This window comes from Ischnura elegans (assembly GCF_921293095.1).
Source record: "Ischnura elegans chromosome 13 unlocalized genomic scaffold, ioIscEleg1.1 SUPER_13_unloc_1, whole genome shotgun sequence".
NCBI classification, from domain to species: domain Eukaryota; kingdom Metazoa; phylum Arthropoda; class Insecta; order Odonata; family Coenagrionidae; genus Ischnura; species Ischnura elegans.
In genome coordinates this window covers 13,455,926-13,476,341 of record NW_025791657.1, presented here as the reverse complement: position 1 = coordinate 13,476,341, position 20,416 = coordinate 13,455,926, and the positions used below count along the sequence as shown (strand labels likewise).

Here is a 20,416-nt window from a genome sequence, read left to right as displayed (position 1 = left end):
AAGTTATATAATCACCTGGCATGAAACGAAATTTTAAGCCAAACTTCGTCGTCCACAAGGTCAAATTACATTCAGTATTGAGAAATGAGAATTTATAAGAAATATTTCGAAATTAATTAATGCAGAATTAAAAACCTTTAAAATACTTTTTTCAAATAATGCAATAAACCAGTATAATACATCACATTTTGTTGGAAATATTTCATTTTTCGATTTTAAGCCTGTTGCATACGCAATTCTCTAGCGGTACAACACGCAAATAAAGTCATGTATGTAAACTAATCCAGCTTGCCAGGTCAGGCATAAGAGTTACGGCGTCAATGAGTCCGTGTAAAACGTGTTAAATATTTGCTGTATTTTCTGTTGAATTGCGATTTATTTTTTAGGTCTTATGTAAATGTGAGCTTTTTATGCACTTCTCCTGGACTATTCTGAAGTTTTTGCGTTGACGTAAGTCATAGAAATGAACGTAATATATTAGAAATTTGTAAATAACTGAGTGCTGTGTGGATGATTTGTTTGAGGAGTGAACTGGCTTTACAGATAAAATGAGTTATTGCTGTGAAAATATGACTATTGCCCCTGGGAATTTATCTGAGTCTTCAGAAAGGAATTCCGAGGGTACTCCGTGCAGACTTTGCTTGAAGAAAAATGATTATTGTTACAATATATTCTTTTCAATTGCAGGAAGCCAGATAACTGGAAAGGATGCCTTAGGCGATTTTGTTGACTTACTAGTAAGTGAGGGTTTTATCGATCTCCTTAGTTATTGTTTTATTCCGTGGTATGGGCTTGGTTTCCATAGCAAGTCTGAAATCTCTTGCGCATATGTTTTCATTCCTTTCGTAGGTTGCTGTTGGAGATGACCTGCCTGCCAGCCCACTGTGCTTGAAAAAGCTCATCGAAGTCAATGATTTCAGAAATATTTGTCATGAATCGGACGCAGAACTGACAAAATTTTCGTGCTGAAATAACCTCAGGGTGAGTGCATCTTATTTTTTTCATTGGAAGCCTCGTGTAAGTTTCAAATAATGTGAAATCATTCATGTAACCAGATATTGACTTGTTCGTGTTAACTTACCGTGTAGCCCGGCCTTAATAGTTTAAAGTTCATATAGACTGGAAAGAAATTTTTGATAAATGTTTGTACTTGTGGTTTCAACAGATTACAGCAATAACTTGAAAATGTAATTAATTGTGTACAAGATTATGAAGTATATGACGGGCAATGTATTTGTTTGCACGGTACATTAACACGTACGGGTTGATGTCTAAATTTATGAACGCGAGAATGAACGCCAAAATACACCGTGTAACCACACAACTTGTGCGAATGCATGCACAGAAAAGAGAACTTGTTCCAATTTGGTTCATGCATTCGTACATGTACCGTTCTGGTCCAAAAAATTCATGCACGGAAACGTGCATTAACTCATACCTATTAATGCATCGTGTAAACAGGCCTTAATGCTTAGTGACTGCATCAATGTATTACATGAAAAAATAACTGAAAAGCTCTTTTTATTAAAGACCAAAACTTAATGTAGCATTAAATTTGTTAGTTAAAAATATTGAACGTAATGAAAGGACCTCGCCAATGATCGCTGGAGCAGTGAAAAAAGTCCAATTTCCCGCTTAGTTATTCCGAATCCTGATGAGGGATTAATTAACTCGCAGTTGCTACGTCAATGGTGACGACCGAAGTCGCTATTTTGGCAGAACCAAGTGTTTACAATTCATTCAGTCATAAAAGTGATACATTTGAATTTACCAATGACCAACTCATAACACATATAAATGAACTGGAAGAATTTTGAGGAATATGTTTTCGATGTTTTTCTTTTGCTTCTTACCTACTCTTTGATTTTACAACAGAATAATTCAGCTGCAAAAAATATTGGCAATACACGAATTTTGGGCAAATGACGATCGGAGCGCACGAAGACAATCGTCCTTATGTAGGGTTCTTGTCAATAAGCTTGAAATTCTTGTAAAATATTTGCTGTTTATCCTGCTGCTATGTGATTTCTTTTTTAGGTCCTATTTAAATGTGAGCTTGTTACACCCTTTTCCTTGATAAGTTTAATGTTTTTGCAATGGTGTACGTCATGGAAATGATCTTATTGTATTAGGAATTTTGAAATCACTGAGTGATACATGGATGATTTGTTGGAGTGAACTGGTTTAGAGAATGAATGAGATATTGCAGTGAAAGCACGAGCATGATTTCTCGGAGTCTTCAGGAAATCATTCCGAGAGTGTTGTGATTTAATCTAATCACTCGTTAAATCAATCACAGACTTTCAACGAAGTCCAATTTATTAACACAAGACATATTACAGTACCCCGTGCAGACTCTGCATGAAGAAATATGATTATTATTACCACGTATTTACCTCAATTGTTTCAAGCGAGATAACTGTCGAGGATGCCTTATATGATTTAGTCGACTTAAAAGTAAGTGACGGGTTACATTTTATTGATGCCCTTAGTTCTTTTTTTATTTCGTTATGTGAACGTATTTTCAACGACAGGTCCGAAGTCTATTGCAAATGTTTTCATTCCTTTCATAGGTTGCTGTGGGAGATGGCCTGCCTGCCACTTAATGTCCAATGTGCTTGAAAATGCTCATCGAATTCAACGATTTCAGAAGTATTTGTTATAAATTGGATGCAGAACTGAGAAATTTTTGGTGTATATATTACTTAAGGGTGAGTGCATCTTATTTTTCATTGGAATTCTAGAGTAACTTACAAATAATGTGAAATCATTCAAGTAAGTAGATATTAACTTGTTAGTGTTAGCTTACCGTGTCGGCAAGCCTTAATAGTTTCGCATTCATATCGATGAGATTGAAAACTTTAGTAAGATGTTTGTATTTGTGGGTTCAACAGGTTAAGATAATAACATGAAAAAGTAACTTAATTGTGTATTTGACGAAGCCTTGATGGGCAAGGTATTAAGATATATGTCTGAATCATATTAGTACATGCAAAATTTATTAAAAAGCATAGGATACAAAATTTACTATCAGGATTTTTGTTTAGGATACAAAAGTTAATGGGACATTAAATTAGTTCATTAGCAATATTAAATGATATTAAAACACCTCGCCAATGATCGACAGAAAAGTGAAATTCCAGTCCAGAAAAAGTCCAGTTTCCCATGTAGTGTTTCCGATTTTGGTTATTCAGTGGTGAGGACTGCAGATGTTTTATCTTTTCGTACAACTTTTGGATTTAAATTATAACTCTTATAGTTTAGGTCATATATAGAATCGTATTTGCGGACGTTTTCAAAGTTCATTTGCCAGTTTAAAGTCGTGTTTAAAATCCAATCCTAGCAAAAAATTATTGGGTAATTAAAATTCAACTATGACCTATGAATTAAGGATATTAATACATGCGAATAATTTTTTGGGATGTGTTTTCGATGTCTTTCTCTTACTTCAAACCACCTGTTTGGATTTAAACTATAACTCTTATAGTTTAGGTCATATATAGAATCGTATTTGCGGACGTTTTCAAAGTTCATTTGCCAGTTTAAAGTCGTATTAAATATTAAGGGATGAGAGAAATGCATAAGCATAAAAGTACTAAAAGGTAAATTAGCTACTCAAAAAGTATCCAGTAAAACATTTCAACAAAAAGATTAAAATTTCTATAGCATATTAAGGAAAATGATTTTTAACGCACCATGGCTATTTAGTGTACTTGTCCGTTGTTATGTTAAAATATTATATATTTGGTTTTTTCATATTTGTATGATATTTGAGTGATTTGATAACAATATTGTTTACTAAAATTATCGATGTCAGTGGTTTATAAATTTTTTATGTGCTTGATTACAAAAACCTATATTCAAATTATTTTGTGGTAAATAATATTTTTTACATAATAGGGTAGTTTCCTTCATCAAAGAAAACGAAAGGCATTGATTGCGATTCATTACCCACCATTAGTGTATTCATAATACACAAATTATTTGGTTTTTGAAATGCCGGTTTAGAGGAATGGCAAGGGTCAAATTTTATCCTCAATAGGGTAGTTTCCTTTATCAAAGAAACCGAAAGGCATTGATTGCGATTTGTTACCCACAATTACTGTATTCATAATATACAAATTATTTCGTTTTAGAAATACCGGTTTAGATGAATGGCTATGGTCCATTTTTATCCTCATATGAAAAGGGCCACATTGGCGCCCATGAGATGCCTCTCCACGTGACATCACAGGGACCTAGTTTCTATCGGAGAAGATAGAAGTTATACATCGTCTGAGATTACCTATGCATGCATGAGGCGCAGAGCTCAGGGAAACATGTCTTAATAATCACCTATTAAAACTGGCTGAGGTCGAAAAGTTTTCTTCGTTTGATAAGGTATTAATATACCTTTTTTAAGCCAAGCGCTACCAGACCGCAAGCTACCCTCTAGCATCCTGCGTCCTATCAGCGCTCAGAGCCTCGATCAAGGTCACCTCACAAAGCGGGAGGGGGAACCAGAAATACGTTACACGGAGAGATTTCCTTACCCATCGCGTTTTTGCTTACTTGAAAATTTTCACTTTTCATTGAATCACGAAAAATAGATATCGTCATTTAAAAATCTAAAAGCATGGAATACATACTCCAGGAGTAATAATCTTCCGATATAAGCTATAAAAAAATAATACGAAACACACCCTATTGAAAAAGGCCAGATTGGTGCCCATGCGATTCCATTCCATGTGACATCACAGGGACCTAGTTTCTACACGAGAGGATAGAAGTTATACATCGTCTGAGGTTACCAATGCATGCGTGAGGCACAGAGCTCAGGCAAACATTTCTTAACAATCACCTATTAAAACTTGCTAAGGTAGCCTGTTGACTGACCCTAGATAGCATACGTCAACTTTAAACTACTTAAGGAAATTTTTCTAGGCTTGTTAAAACTCTCAGATTCATTGTAAAATGTATGCATTAATAACCGAAAAACAGTTTTGGATTTACATTCCTCTCTCTGTAAAGTGGTAATTTTATAATTTATTTCTTAAAGCCTTCTTAAGGGATCACACTTTCCCCATGCTTGGGGTAAGTGAGTTCCATGGCCGATGTGCAATATATTTCCACATTACATGGCACATGGGCTGAGTGCGATATGCCCAGATATTCAGCTTTACATTGCTTTTGAAGGTACCTACTTATGTTTAACCGTTCTTGAAAAATTAAATTACCTCTTCCAATACCTTATCCAATGTATTTTTTGTCTATTACTTGAAAGAACTTTATTGATTATTGTAATAATCATAACTACCATAATTACATTATATTTTTATCTACGAATAACTTATAGTGCATTTACTATAAACCATATATCTACAATTTGAGTAAATCAGAACAACAATAAATCAAATATATTCATATCAGCATTGATTTCAATAGCAGGAATTCCTCTAAATTGTGGTAATTAATTTATATCAAGATCTTATGTTAAGTAAACAAGTAGCCTTCAAAGCCTCAATTAAAAGTAATAACCTTTTAGATCTTAGTTTATATTAACAACTTTAGAATTGCAGTCTAATATCTTTCCTTTTGACTATAAACCCAATGAATTCCAATAACTTCCCCAAGGTATTGGAAGTGACTGTTTTGCATCTTCTTGTTAATTAGATGTTACAGGAAGGAATTTTAGTGAAATTGGTTTTACTAATGATGGTGACAGTATTCGAATTGCATACATTAATTTACAAGCGTGTTACAAATAGCTTATGTGTAGAAGCTGAATAATTAATGATAAAAATAGCATCAAGTTTTTTTTATGGAAGATATCTATGTATAAAGTAGGATAAAGAAGGAAAGAAAATCCTGGATACAGCCTTGCTTGTGCCCCCCAGAAAGAAATCCTTGATCCGACCCTGGACTGGGGGGTCATTAAGGAAACCATTAGGTGGTCCTCTTTGGGACTACGAGGATGATAAAGGTTATTTTATGTGCATGACCATGAAATAGCCACAGTAAATTCATCCTATAGTGCACAGAATTTAAATTGTAATGTCTGACATAATGCATCTCTCACTTACCATGGCACTTTTTGGGACGATATCTGCAGTGTTAAGTGGGAATATCTGTTACGGATACGAATATTAGATTGAAAGAAAAATTTGTGGGTGACCCTGATTTCGTTTTTAAGAAGAAAAGGATTTCATGAGGCTCTTCACCGGCTGCGGGTTCATTATTGTCTTTTCTCCCACGTGTTGCCATCCTTGATAAACAACGGAGGCCTAACACCTAGTACCATGAGCTTTGGTAAAATTGCCCTAGGAATCTGCATTGTGATCTGCACTGTCAGCCAGCAATGGTTTAATTTGCAGCAGTCCAAGGAAATTTCTTCTCGTTGAAATTCATGTGTATTTCATTTGTAATAGGAACTAAAACTTGATGATGCAAATGTTTTTGTGAGCATGTCCTGATTTGCTTCTAGGAAGGAAAAAAAGCATTAGGTTAATTAAATGTTCAATTTGCATTGAGCTTCACTGTATAAGACAATTTCATGTTAGATTTATTGAAATTATGTCCATCAATTACTCGAAATTTGTGCACAGGTAATTTGGAGTTTATTCTGTTACAAATATCATGAGTGAATGGAACTCTCTGCTCTCATTTCCATGCTGCAGACATTTCTGTGAACCGTTAACAATGCTCCTCAAATGACAACATCAGTCAAGCTTGTACGCAATGGAATTGGGCCCCTTTATGTTGTCTCTTTGCTAAAAGTACTGAAAATACTCTTAACTATAATCCATATCTCATTCTCAATCTCAGAGAGGAGGACCGTTATAATTAATAGTAGAACAGGGGAAGCTGGCAACCACATCCGTTGAAACATGTGCCAATCATATGCATTCAGAGAGTTAAGAATATTTATTCTCCAACAAGCTCCAGAAAGAAAATTGAATACCTCCTGTTATAAATAAAGTAAGAGTATAAAACTCTATTTAGTAGTTAAGTATACTTTTATAATCATTTTTCATACAAATGTTTTCATTCATAGCCTAATACCATTATTTTATGGCTTGAAGAAGTGTATAAAATGTAAAAACTGTGAATTACATGGCAAATGGTGCATCATTACTTAAGATTGGTTAGGTCCCCTCTTGGCAGAACATTAAACGGTTGGCAAATTTGAATGAAGGCATGAAGTTTCTTTGTGCTATGGGTTTTTCAAAAAGAAATGCAGCAATCCATTTCTGCTCAGACAATAAAAAAAGAGGATGATAGTAGTACAGTAAAAATTGGGTAATAGAGAAAAATTAGACATTTTTTCTAGATTATTTATAAAGACATGATAAATAATAAATTAAATGGATGAAAGGGCTTACTGGAAATAGGGTGGTTTCCTATAATTTTTTTATTGCCTAAATCGAAAGATTATTACTCCTGCAGTACGTATTTCACGATTTTAGATTTTTAAATGACGACATCTATTTTTCGCGATTAAATGAAAAGTGAAAAATTTTAAAGCGCGCAAAGACGCGACGCGTAAGTAGGAATGAAGGGAAAAAGTCCATGCGTGGCATTTCTGGTTCCCCCTCCCGCCTTGTGAGGTGACCTTGATCGAGGCTCTGAGCGCTGATAGGACGCAGGATGCTAGCAGGTAGCTGAGCACCTTGCTGGCTGGTAGCGCTTGGCTTAAAAAAGGTTTATTAATACCTTATCGAATGAAGAAAACTTTCCGACCTTAGCCAGTATTAATAGGTGATTATTAAGATATGTTTCCCTGAGCTCTGTGCCTCATGCATGCATTGGTAACCTCAGACGATGTATTACTCCTATCCTCTCGTGTAGAAACTTGGTCCCTGTGACGTCACGTGGAGTGGAATCGCATGGGCGCCAATCTGGCCTTTTTCAAATGAGGATTAATATGTACCCTTGCCATTCGTCTAAACCGGTATTTCAAAAACCAAATAATTTGTGTATTATGAATACACCAATGATGGGTAACGAATCGCAATCAATGCCTTTCGTTTTCTTTGATGAAGGAAACTACCCCATTTGAAAATGATTATGGAAGGGTAATTTTTATAGGTTAGGAGAGAGAACTCCATAGATTACAACCAGAGATAAGTAAAGGTTCGGAAAGGAATTGCGTGTAAACAATTGTCACTGATCAGCATTGACACAGATTTCTAATTCCCACAGGTAAACTACATTCACTGCGATGATGTATGAAAATACTTTGCAATGCTCAACGAAAAGATGAAAAAAGCAAACAACTCATAAATCAACTTAAAACTAACAAGGGGAGACCACGAAAGTTGCTCCGCCTTTTTCAATGCCGTATTTTTTATGGCCTTCGGAATGGTGAACACATCCCTGAACTAGTAGTGGTTCCGTTGAATGGGCCTTAGTTTGGCTGTAATTAATTAATTTCCATGCGGTACTTTTCACAAGCCGCATATAGTTTCATGATATCGCGTTCTACGTCAGGAGGGTCAGGTGGGGTAGTGGTTAGCGTTTACGGCTACCACCCGGGAGACCAGGGTTCAAGGCTCCGTTATGGCTTTAAATTTTCTTGTCTCCATTGTGATCACACGGCGTCAACTTTTTCATTAATTTTAATTGCGACAAGCATACACATGAGATTATTTTTTTATCACCATAATGACGTTTAGGTATTTAAGCAGTGTCATTTTTAATGCGGAGAAGTGAAGGCTCCACTTTCTACCCAAAAACATAACGAAAGATTAATGGGGGGCTAAAGCAGTGGCTTTTTTGGAAGAAATGACATTTGTTGGTGCATATCTTGTTATTATATTGGAAGGGCTACGGAAGATTTTGGGAAGCGGTGAGCAAAAGACACATTTGGTGTAATTGTTGCTTTTAACCCTCTAACGGGCGCGACTGTTATTTCTTCACAACCGGGCGAATGGCGTAGTTTTCCCATGTTATGTGCATATATGATAATACTCGATTTTTGTTAAAATTAATCTTTATTTGTAGAAATTAGTAAAATGTTGTACTTTTAAAGGTGATACAGATATAAAGGTACAGAGGTGGTATACGGCCGGTCGCCCGGCGTAATTTATACGCCACGTGTGACGGATTCCTCTTGCTGATCTAAAAAAAATTAGCTACAATACCTCGAGCTTTGAAAACTCGCAATATAGACAGTCAAAGTACATTGTAGGAATACACGAGACCTTTCTAGCCCAGAATGTACGTACGATGTTGAAATCCTTGGCTTTCGGATATTGACGTATTTTATACGCCACCACGTCCGGTCCAGGGTCATAAACTTTTATTTCATCCTATTAATTAATGGAAATTATATTTCGTAATGGTTCTTTTAGCACAAAGGTACTGTGTAAGTAAACTCCCTTTGGAGTAAAGTGAATTACAAGTGTTCGAGAGATATGGCATTTTATATTCGTTTTGTGTTCTTATTAATTATGTCTGTACGCATGTTGTTGGTCGCCGCGAGCCTATAATGCCATGTTCTCTTGCAAGAGTGGTTTTCATTTTAATGTGGAAGCTGATCAGTATAAGCAACGAAGAAACTAACAATTTGGCGCACACCAACCCTTGCTAGTGTAGTCGCCGTATCTCCGTGTTTGAAATGACACTGCTTAAATACCTAAACGTCATTATGGTGATGAAAAATAGTCTTATGTCTATGCTTGTCGCAATTAAAATTAATGAAAAAGTTCACGCCGTGTGATCACAATGGAGACAAGAAAACGTCAAACCATCACGGAGCCTTGAACCCTGGTCTCCAGGGTGGTAGCCGTAAACGCTAACCACTACCCCACCAGACCCTCCTGACGTAGGACGCAATATCATGAAACTATACGCGGCTTGTGAAAAGTACCGCATGAAAATTAATTAATTACAGCCAAACTAAGGCCCATTCAACGGAACCACTACTAGTTCAGGGATGTGTTCACCATTCCGAAGGCCATAAAAAATACGGCATTGAAAAAGGCGGAGCAACTTTCGTGGTCTCCCCTTGTAAGTTACATTGCAACAGCTTAAACACAATATACATAGCAATTCTCATGCTCATTGACACGTAAACACCAATTTATAATATGAGACATATGGAAAAACTAGTGTACTTATTTAGGAGGATTCTTAGTTGCGGTTTTTACCACTAGAGACACATCTACAAGAGGCCGAATATCCTCCTTTAAATATTAGCCTCTTTCCCGTGCAATACATGACAAATTCACTAAGTGATATCATGTTTGTGTCAAAGTGGAATTTAAGTGCCATATCGGCAGCTTCAGTGACAAACATAATTCCCAAATTTCTTTAGTATGCAGAAAGGGTTTTCTAGATAGGTATTTCGGAGTTCATGCAAATAAACTCAATATTATATCAGTTTACATTTAGAATGCAAGAATTAATCACTTTTCGATGGTATACAAGGTTCGCTAGCGGGAAGAATTGAAGCTACATACCCTGAATCTACACCAGTCTTTGCTTAGCTTGTCCGATATAAAATAGGGATACGTATATCATGAAAAGGGGCTATAAAAAGCACACTTTTAAATATCACTTAAAAATCACATTACAACAGATAGACATAAAATACATAAATGTTCATTGACACCCTAGCTTATAACAGCCCAATCAAGCAAAGATTAGTTTAGACTCAGGGCTTTAAGTGTGTATCTTACCATGAGAAGACTACGTATACAATGGGCCTTTCGTCGAAAAATGAAGAATTCTTCCATTTGCTTTAATTTAAACTGATATATTATTAAGGTTTATTACATGAGTCCTGATATGGCTATTTTGAAAAAAAAAACATTTTTGAACTTTAAAATAAAGGAATTCTGGAATCGTTTTGCCGAAAAAAGGGAGTTAAGCAATGTATGGGAGCTGAAATTGGGCTTAAATTCCTTTCTGGTCTTACATACATACTAATCTTAATCTTAGCAAAAAATTATAAAACCGCGATTCTAAACCAACCTGGTATACGTGGTCTTACGTTAACATGGTTATTTCACGGATGATGTGACCGTGTCAAATGATCATGAAAATCGTAAATACTCTACACTTAAATAGTAATATAAACTCTATGGTGAAAATTGTTGATAAAAATCTCTATCCCTGCTGTTGCATTGTGATATATATTTGAGGTGATTTATTAATAGCTGACTTTTATGGACCTTGCCTTGAGTATTTCTCAGTGTTTTCACTTATCATCCAAATGAAAGTAGTTTCCTTCTGGGATTTTGTAATCATAGTCTCCCTAAAATACATAGGTCGTATTGCTTTCAGGTAGCTAAGCAGCTAAGGCTTTCAAATTCATGAAACGAATAATTGTTGAAATAACCGCATATTCAATAATAAGATTGGTAATAACAGATGTTAGCACCCGGGCTATCTTTACTTTGTTTTGAGGCTGCAATGTATATCTACTCTTAAATGTCCGCCGCACGAATTCTAATATCGATGTGTCAATGCGTTTCGAATTCGACATTTGAGTCGATAACTTTGAGTCGAGTGGCCGATCGATTAGTTCATGAGCGAGAGCATGTCGGGAAATTGTGTTTATGACGGAAGTTAATAAACTCCCTATTTGGTTTGCTTTGAGAGGTAGTACTCTCGTTATTAAACATTACTTTTGGATTTATTTTGATTCCGGGAATCTTTTTAGTCGAGGTTAGTAGTTTTTTGTTTGTAAAGATGGTAGTGGTTAAGCTATTTAAGTACCTATATGAATGTGTTGTTGTTGACCTTAAACTAAAACGTTATCCTGCTTATTTTCAAAATAGGTTTAAAGTTGCTGCTGGATCCTTTGTTTCCTGTCAAGTAAGTTGAGAAAATTATTGGATATTTTTTACTGTTAGGCCCTCGCCCTGAATTCGTATTCGTGTACAATATCCATATTTTTGGCGGAGATTGATGTATTTGGTGGTGTGTTTGTATGATGATGGGTCCCTTAAAATGCACAATTTCATGTAAAAACCTCATAGTGATGTAATGTATACAATTAATCTCGTACAAAAATTATTTTCTTGGTGTGATTAGCTAGTCTATATAGCCTATATGTATGGGTATGATGTGAAGCGACGGTTCGATTACTTAATGAAAGGGAGTTTGAAGTAGCTTTGTGTATTCCGGAGAAGACCAAAATCTGCTTTTTGTGTGCGTTATAGAAGATAGTGTTCTCATAGTTAGACATTCCCGTTTGTGCAGTACTTCCTTCAAGTCGATTTAAGTAGTTTTCGTGGGTAAACATGTTAACGTAATTATATACATGTGTTAATTTTGTCTTTAAAGAAGAGGACTCAATATATCCGACTTATTACCAAAATAGATATTGAGGTGGTGCCGAATCCGTCTTTTTTGTTTTTATATGGAGATATTAGTAGATAATCTTCGGTTTTCATGCCGCCGTCACTGACTTCTTATTCGTGTATCATATCCAAGAACCCTATAAGTAGGCTTCTTGATCATATCCATATTTATGGTGGAGAATACTGCGTGACTTTCTAGTGTGTTTTGTTGTTTATAGTTCTCATTAAAAATGCATAGTTACATATCACCACCTCATAGTAAAATCATGCAAGTGGTCTCTCATTAATCAGGATTACTCTCTTGGTGTGATAGCAAGTATTCCATCATCTAGGTAATGTTATATGCATTTCGGAGTTGTTTGGCCCTGTTGTAATGATATTATGCGTTCTAAATGTTCGCAGGTATATGTACTACATGATGTTATCATACCGTTTTGTGTTATCAACTTTTGTGTCCTTAAATACCATTATAAGTAGGAATACCGTGTGTATTAAAATCCTCACGCGCCGATTGAAGTATCACATTCCTCTCTGTCAACGTCGCAGAAATATTTAAACCCTCGAAATTTAAGCCTTAAAAGCTTACTATATTTTTAAATATTTGCTTTGTATGATCTTTGGGAAAAGTAGCGAAAATATGAAATTGTAAAACGGAAACCTCCAACTTCAGCAAATACAATTGATAAGAGGCGTGGTTCTCTATGAAAAGTTTCAAATGTGATTCTTTTTTTTTATAACATAGAGGTTTGTAAGTACGTAGGATCTGTTTTGAGATGTGACATCCAAGAATATAAAATATAATTCGTGTTTGTTTTGAATGTTGATATCTGTTTCTCCGAACATTTGGCTTTAACCTCGACAGTTTTCTGAGTGACATGTTTTAGGACGACTCAGTACTTAAGTCTGGGTATCATTCATGGAGATGTATGATTTATATATTCGGTTTAATGTATCAAGATGCTTTATATGGAGAGCATTATGGTTCCGTAGCGTATCCCGTTTAAAAGTATCTGCTGACTTGATTTCAAATAACAAGCGAACAGAGATGACGTAATTGGTGAGGGCATAAGTTCGTTTATTAAATACAATTTATGGCTGACTTGATTTGATGTTTCATGGATTAGGATGCCTGTTTATTCGTGGCAAATTATTAGGGAGTATCTTTTCAATTTTCATCATGGAATGCCTATTTACAATTGTTTATATTGCTTCTTTTAATGTTGAGTTTTCTGGTATCACCATGACATTTGCTTTTAAGCTGCCCATTATTATTTTGTGCTTGTGACTTTGCTTTTTCGAGTGGTGGTAGATGCTCTTTCTAATTCCCATCATGAAGTATCTATTCCCATTTGTTCATTATGCAGTATTAGTGTTGAGTATTGGGATGACGTTTGCTTTTGGACTACCACATGATTGTGTTCTAGTGAACATGCTTTCGGACTGCTGATAGACGTTCCTTTTAATAGCCATCATAGAGATGCTATTTTCGTTTGATATTAATATTTATTTTAGTGCTTATTTTTAGGGGATGCTCATGGCATTGCTTTTAACCAGCATGATCATTTTGTAAAATTGAACGTGCCTTATTAGTAGTAATGGATACTCATTTTAATTGTCATCATAATATCGATGTTGTATTCATTTTTATTGCTCTATTTAACACAAAGCGTGTGAGGTTTCCAATTATAATGGCTTCAAAAACGAATTTTACAAAAGATGATCTCCTAATTTAAACGAGTTTTCACCCACTATGCATTTAAATGGGTATACAAGTCTCCACTCACGTCGGTGACGAATGAATCCATACTATTGTTGTAAGATTTCACTTTTTCCCGGCGTATGATGGCGGTGAATTCTTCTTGGGTTTCCATCCGGGTGAGCTCCATCTCCATCGCTGCCAATGGCAGCGATGGAGATGGAGCTCACCCGGATGGAAACCCGAGAATAATTCATACTAGTGTCATGGGGAAATAAGGCGTAATGAGGGGTGTAAACCAAAATTTGCATTCAGGATGATTTTATTTATCAAATTCATATATCTTCAATACTGTTCCTTGCATTTTCTATTTTCATTGTGCAAAATATTGGGAAAAATCGGATTGCTATCCAATCATCACAGCGTACATTTTTGAAAGTCGATTAAAATGTGACGGAGTGGCAATAGAAGTGAATTCTATGGGATGGAATTGGGCACCCTCAGTGCATTCCTCTTTGCTTTTTAGCTGCTATAATATTTTGCATAATAGAACGTGCCTTTTTAGTGCGCATAGGGGCTCTTTTCCACTGTCATTCTGAAGTGACCTCTTTCCAATTGTTCCTAAAAAATTCTTTTAGTGCTGACTTGCTAGGAGTGCTCATGATATTTCCTTTGAAGAAGCCTGACTATTATGAATGGTGAATTGGCTTTCCAAGTTTTTAAGGATGTTCTTTTTAATTGCTCACATGTATCTATTTCAAAATTTTCATATTGCTTCTTTTAATACTGAGGCTTGTGCGATGCTCGTGACATTTGCCTTGAAGCTGCCTGATTACTTTGTGCTTCTGATGATTGGCTTTCCAAGTTTTGTAATGCTTCTTTTCATTCCGAATGTTGGGTGATGATCATGGCAACTGCTCTGAATAGGCTTGATCATTTTTTTCTCTTGATTATGCTTCTGGAAAGCTGATAGACTCTCTTTTTAATTTCTGTTCTGGAGGTATCTGTTTCTAATTTTTCATAATGCTTGGTTAAGTGTTCATTACTTGGGGGGTATTCATGGCAAATGCTTTGTTTGGCGTGATCATTTTCTGCTTTAAACGTGCTTTTTTATTGCTGACAGAGGCTTATTATTTTCCATCCTTAACCATTTTACTGCAATCGGACCGATGTACTTGCCCTAGCTGTTTGCGCAAAAACTGCCAGGGGCCGCTTAATCGACCCAAATTATTTCACTTTATTGTTGTGATTGTGGCATTTTCCACTGCTGTAATTAATGTAAACCCATATAATCTATCTATGTTTATAAGATGTGACTGTATCTTAAGAATTGTTAAAAAAATCTAGACGTATTAAATAAAGTTAAGACAATTCTCCGGCAAGTGATCAATAGCCTTAATAACTATATTCTACTGCGGGTTACAGTCATTACATTAAATCCTATCTCCAATTTTTAACTCTGGACCAAAATATTTGACATTTTCAAATTTGACCATGACCAAGCATTCACCTGCTTTGCACTTTATTGTCGCATTATATTTCTCTAATTTTAATCTCAAACTTTGAAGCCTGCTTGGGATTATTTTATCAATAGCCTTAATCATTATATTCTACACTGGTATATAGTCAGTACATACCAGTGGCACAGCGAGGGGTGTTTTGGGGGATAACACCCCCCCCCCCCAAGAGCTCAGACAATTTTTGAAGTTTAATATATTTTATTTATTTGGATTAATATTACTTATAGTATAGTCCAAGGATTTATAAAATATCCCTCAGAGGCCTTAAAACTCACAATTTTTAACCATTTATCTTAATTATTCTGGCAGAGGGCCCTTGCACCTGCCGATAACCCTGTCAGGTATGCCATACACCCAGGCACCTCAGTAATATTTGCGCCTGAAACCCCCCTAGCCCTAACTCCTGCCTAAGCCCCTGGTACATATTACAAATGAAGGTCCACGTACCATGTTGAGAAACTTGTTAATGCAGTTTTCCAAACTTAAAAATTCTTTTTCCACATGTGTATACTCCTGTTCAGTCATAGTTAAGCCCTTGGATATAAATGACAAAAGTATGTTGTCTGTTATCTTAGTAACCATAGTGATATAAGGAGCGAGAGATCGTTTTGAATTGAATATTCTTGTATTGTAGATAAATATGAAATTAGTAACAGATGAACTTGAGAAATTGGCTGATTTTTCATATGTTAGCCCTAACCCTTGGATTGTAGTCTCCATTTCTAAAAATGAGCGTTTGAATGCAAAAAACTCAAACAAATTAAAAATGGCATTTTTGGAAAATAAAAGGACTAAGACTAATTAATTTGATAATCCAAATGAATAAGTCACGAATATTGAAGTGTTCGAAATTCACTTACAACTTATGTATCTCAATGTTTCCACTGTGTTTTATAGAAGGAAGGTTTTAAACTAACAAAGTAATGTAATTACAGTTAATACATGAATATGGTTAAGAAACATGAATTGAGGAAAAAGCCGAATATTTTGTTGTATATGTTATAATATGTGAAGTCCTAAGTTTAAAAAAATGTTGATATTAATTTATTTTATGTACTTTAAAAATTGACTTACAAACTGAAAATAATTCATTTTGTATTGTGTCAGTAAGTACTAAAATGATTAGAAGATAATCGTATATAATAGTATTAGATTGCTCTTTCCAAGTTACTTTACATAGAAAGTATAAATTGTTATATATTGATTACAAAGGTAAACACTGAGGCTTACAGGGTAATTACTATAGATACATTATCAACAGAAAAAATATTGCGAAAATTTGGACCTGACAGGCCATCGATTGATGCATTTCTGTGCATTACAACATCTTTTGATAGATATCATCACATTTTTACTCATTACCTTTTCCATGTTATCATTACCCTGGAATTTACTCGAAACTCTGTCCACTTTAAAAAACACCCTCATTGATTCAGCATAATCAATGGTAAAGGTGGCAGATAGCAATTGTCCTCTGTCTCCTTTTTCCCAAGAGCAGCCATCATTGCTATGGACTACTCCGAGTTTTCTTCTTTTACATTGCTTTGCTTAATTGCATCTTCAAATTTGAGATAAGGGATGCGAATAAAATGCTTCTTCAACTTATCATCAGCAATTCCCAATGCAATTTTCAATTCCCAATTCAACCATCAAACGATTACAATAGTATTATAATGATGCAGCCCTGTGTCTGGCTTTCGGGATTGGGTTTCTGTTCCCTTTTTCATGTATTTAACACAAGTTTTTTGACTTTGTAAAATAATTGATTGCATAGCTACCGTTCTCATTGTTATTGCCTTTATCTCTGTCTTACTTCTTCAGTCTCATATCAGCACGCTTCCTGAATATCTATACCTTCTAATTTCCTCTTTATTTTCCTCATTGATAATAACAGTCACATTTCCATCGTCATTTACTGTCACAACTTTAGTTTTCACTACACATACTTTCATTCCTTCCTCTAAACCGTTCCTCCTCATTTTTTGAAGTTCCCAATTGTCATTGGCAAGGATCTCCATGTCGATGAAAAACTTGATGATTATTTATTGCGCCCTCCATACTTTTCTCATTTTCATTCTTCTTGGTTTTTCTGACCATCTCCTCCATGCATGTGTTAAATATTGTGAGTGAAAGGCAGCAGCCCTTGCTTACTGCCCGGCACAGATTCATACTTTAAACATTCATAGCCACCATCTGGTTTTGTACAATTCCCTAATCAGCCTGCCATCCCTTCAGTCTACTTTTTTTATCTTATAATTACCCAATAGCTTATCCAATTGTTTCCTGTAAAAAGCTTTTTCCATAAAGCCAAAGTTAACATCTTGTCCTCTTCCCCAGTGCATTTCTCCAATGTTCTTAGGTGTGCAATAGTTTGTATGGTACCCCTACGTCTTCTGAAGTCAAACTGCTCGTCACCAACATTCTTTTCTGTTATTCATTCAAGTCTCAGATTGAGAACTCTCAGCAATGCCTTAGCCATATATGAAATCAGACTGATGTTTCGGTGTTCCTCCCACTTTCTGGTGTCTCCCATGTTTGGAATCGGTATCACAATTGTCTTTACAGGTTCCCTTGGCTGTGTACCTTTATTGTATATTTTGTTACACAATTTTACTACTTCTTCTTGACCTCCCTTCTATGCACATAAATAATTCAATAGGAAGCTCACCTATGACCATTATTCATGTACTTCATTGTTTGCGCTTTTAATTTTATTGAGTACTTGCTCCAAATTTTAGTTTTATTGTAGTTCAAAGACACAACACCTTATTGTTAGATCAAATGAAAAATGAACATATAATAAAAAGTGCGGCCCATCTTGATACTTTGAGGCCGGTATATTGCTTTCTATCAAATGGCATTAGTCATCAACTAAAGGGCTTTTATAAATTAGACCAGTATAGCCTTCTTTTGTGATTAAAATATTAAAATTCTTTTCAAGGGCTTCCAGCTGGTGAAAGGAAGTTTAGGGAAACATCGAAGTGGTGACTATTCGTTCCTCAGCCTCACTGACTGTCATTAATTCTGCGAATGGAGCATGTCATGCAGGGGAATGAAGGAATGTGATTAATGAAGACTTGGAAAAATGTGGCGCTGTTCTTGCTGATGAGTCAACATCTTGCTGAATTCCATATGATGGACAAGCAGGCATCCAAAATCAGTGGAGGCAGAGTCACAATGGGTGAGGTGAGGGGTGGAAGTGTTAGTGATGCACCAATTATCCCTAATGCCCTCAGGATGATAAGAATTAGTAGAAAGAGGAGTTGCGCAGAGCCAGTCATGGGGAACAAAGATGAATTCAGTAATTGTGAGGCAAAAAATGCTGTAAAGGGACAAATGTCATACGAAACTTCATATAATTGCTACCACTGCACAGGTGGATTCAGCACCAAAAGTGAGCTTAAAAAACACCTTGAAACTCATTTTGGTACCAGCAATTTAGTCGTGGATGATGAATCATCCATGGTGCTAGATATAAAAGGGACAAACCGTGGAAAACAAGTGCTGAGGCATGAAGGAAATGGGCCTCTAAAGGAAGTATCCAGAGGGACTCTGGAGAAAGGAAAGGATAGAAAAGGGAGAAGGTTTGCTGTAGGAGCTGACACATGTGTAGAAAGTGATTCCCTAAATTCCTCTTGCACTAGAGACATCAAAAAGGGAAAGTGTTCAAGCACAGGAGGGAGGCCTTATTCCTGTAGTGTGTGCTATAAGTGTTTCAATAAATCTTCTACTCTCAACAGACACATGCGTGTACACACAGGGGAGAAGAATTATTCCTGTAGTGTCTGCAATAAGTCATTCTCTCTGAGGGGCAACCTCACCAACCACATGCGTACCCACACAGGAGAGAAACCTTATACATGCAGCATCTGCAATAAGCCTTTCAATCAGAGTTCTCACCTCAACACCCATATCCGTACCCACACAGGAGAGAGGTCTCATTCATGTAAAATATGCTGTAAATCATTCAGTCGTAGTTATGCCCTTACCGAGCACATCCGTATTCACACTGGGGATAAGCCTTATACCTGTAGTGTATGCAATAAGTCTTTCTCTCAGAGGAGCAACCTCACCAAACACATGCGTGCACACACAGGAGAGAGGTCTTATTCATGTAAAATATGCTGTAAATCATTCAGTTGCAGTGATTTCCTTACCAAGCACATGCGTATACACACTGGGGATAAGCCTTATTCCTGTAGTGTCTGCAATAAGTCTTTCTCTCAGAGTTATGACCTCACCAAGCACATGCGTATACACACTGGGGATAAACCTTATTCCTGTAGTGTATGCAATAAGTCATTCTCTCAGAGTAGCCACCTCAGCACACACAAGCGTACACACACAGGGGAGAAACCTTATACATGCAGCATTTGCACCAAGCCTTTCTGTCACACTTCTGACCTCACCAAACATATGCGTATACACACGGGGGAGAAGAATTATTCATGTAAAATATGCTGTAAATCATTCAGTCGCAGTGATTCCCTTACCAAGCACATGCGTATACACACTGGGGATAAGCCTTATACATGCAGCATCTGCAATAAGTCTTTCTCTGTGAGTGGTACCCTCAACAAGCATATAGCTACACACACAAGAGACCGGTCTAATTCATGTAAAATATGCTGTAAATCATTCAGTCGCAGTGATGTCCTTACCAAGCATATGCGTATACACACGGGGGATTAGAATTATTCCTGTATTGTCTGCAATAAGTCTTTCTCTCTGAAAGGCAACCTCAACAAGCATATGGCTAACACAAGAGAGAGGCCTGATTCATGTAAAAATGGTGTAAATCATTCAGTCGTAGTTATCACCTTACCGAGCATATGCATATACACCCAGGAGTGTCTACAGTGTCTGCAGGAAATCCTTCACTCAGGGAAGCACCTTGTACAACCATATGT

The 20,416-nt window shown here is 36.1% G+C and overlaps 1 protein-coding gene across 4 annotated transcripts; it reads left to right on the top strand.

Annotated features, from left to right (window-relative positions):
* The first annotated feature begins 941 nt into the window (after window positions 1-941).
* Window positions 942-20,416, top strand: LOC124172163 (zinc finger protein 271-like). 4 transcript variants are annotated; one of them, XM_046551580.1, is made up of 4 exons: window positions 942-981; window positions 2,574-2,711; window positions 11,766-11,802; window positions 18,448-20,416. In XM_046551580.1, exon 4 carries the CDS (start codon window positions 18,576-18,578, stop codon window positions 20,196-20,198), a length of 1,623 nt encoding a protein of 540 aa, XP_046407536.1. In that variant the 5' UTR covers window positions 942-981; window positions 2,574-2,711; window positions 11,766-11,802; window positions 18,448-18,575; the 3' UTR covers window positions 20,199-20,416. The 4 variants fall into 4 exon arrangements, with proteins under 4 accessions (XP_046407536.1, XP_046407534.1, XP_046407535.1 ...); XM_046551578.1 differs by lacking the exon at window positions 942-981 and adding an exon at window positions 1,949-2,457; XM_046551579.1 differs by lacking the exons at window positions 942-981; window positions 11,766-11,802 and adding an exon at window positions 1,949-2,457.

What these genes read in the sequence shown, in the direction of transcription:
- LOC124172163 (XM_046551580.1), top strand. Translation starts at nt 18,576, where the DNA reads ATGAAGACTTGGAAAAATGTGGCGCTGTTCTTGCTGATGAGTCAACAT.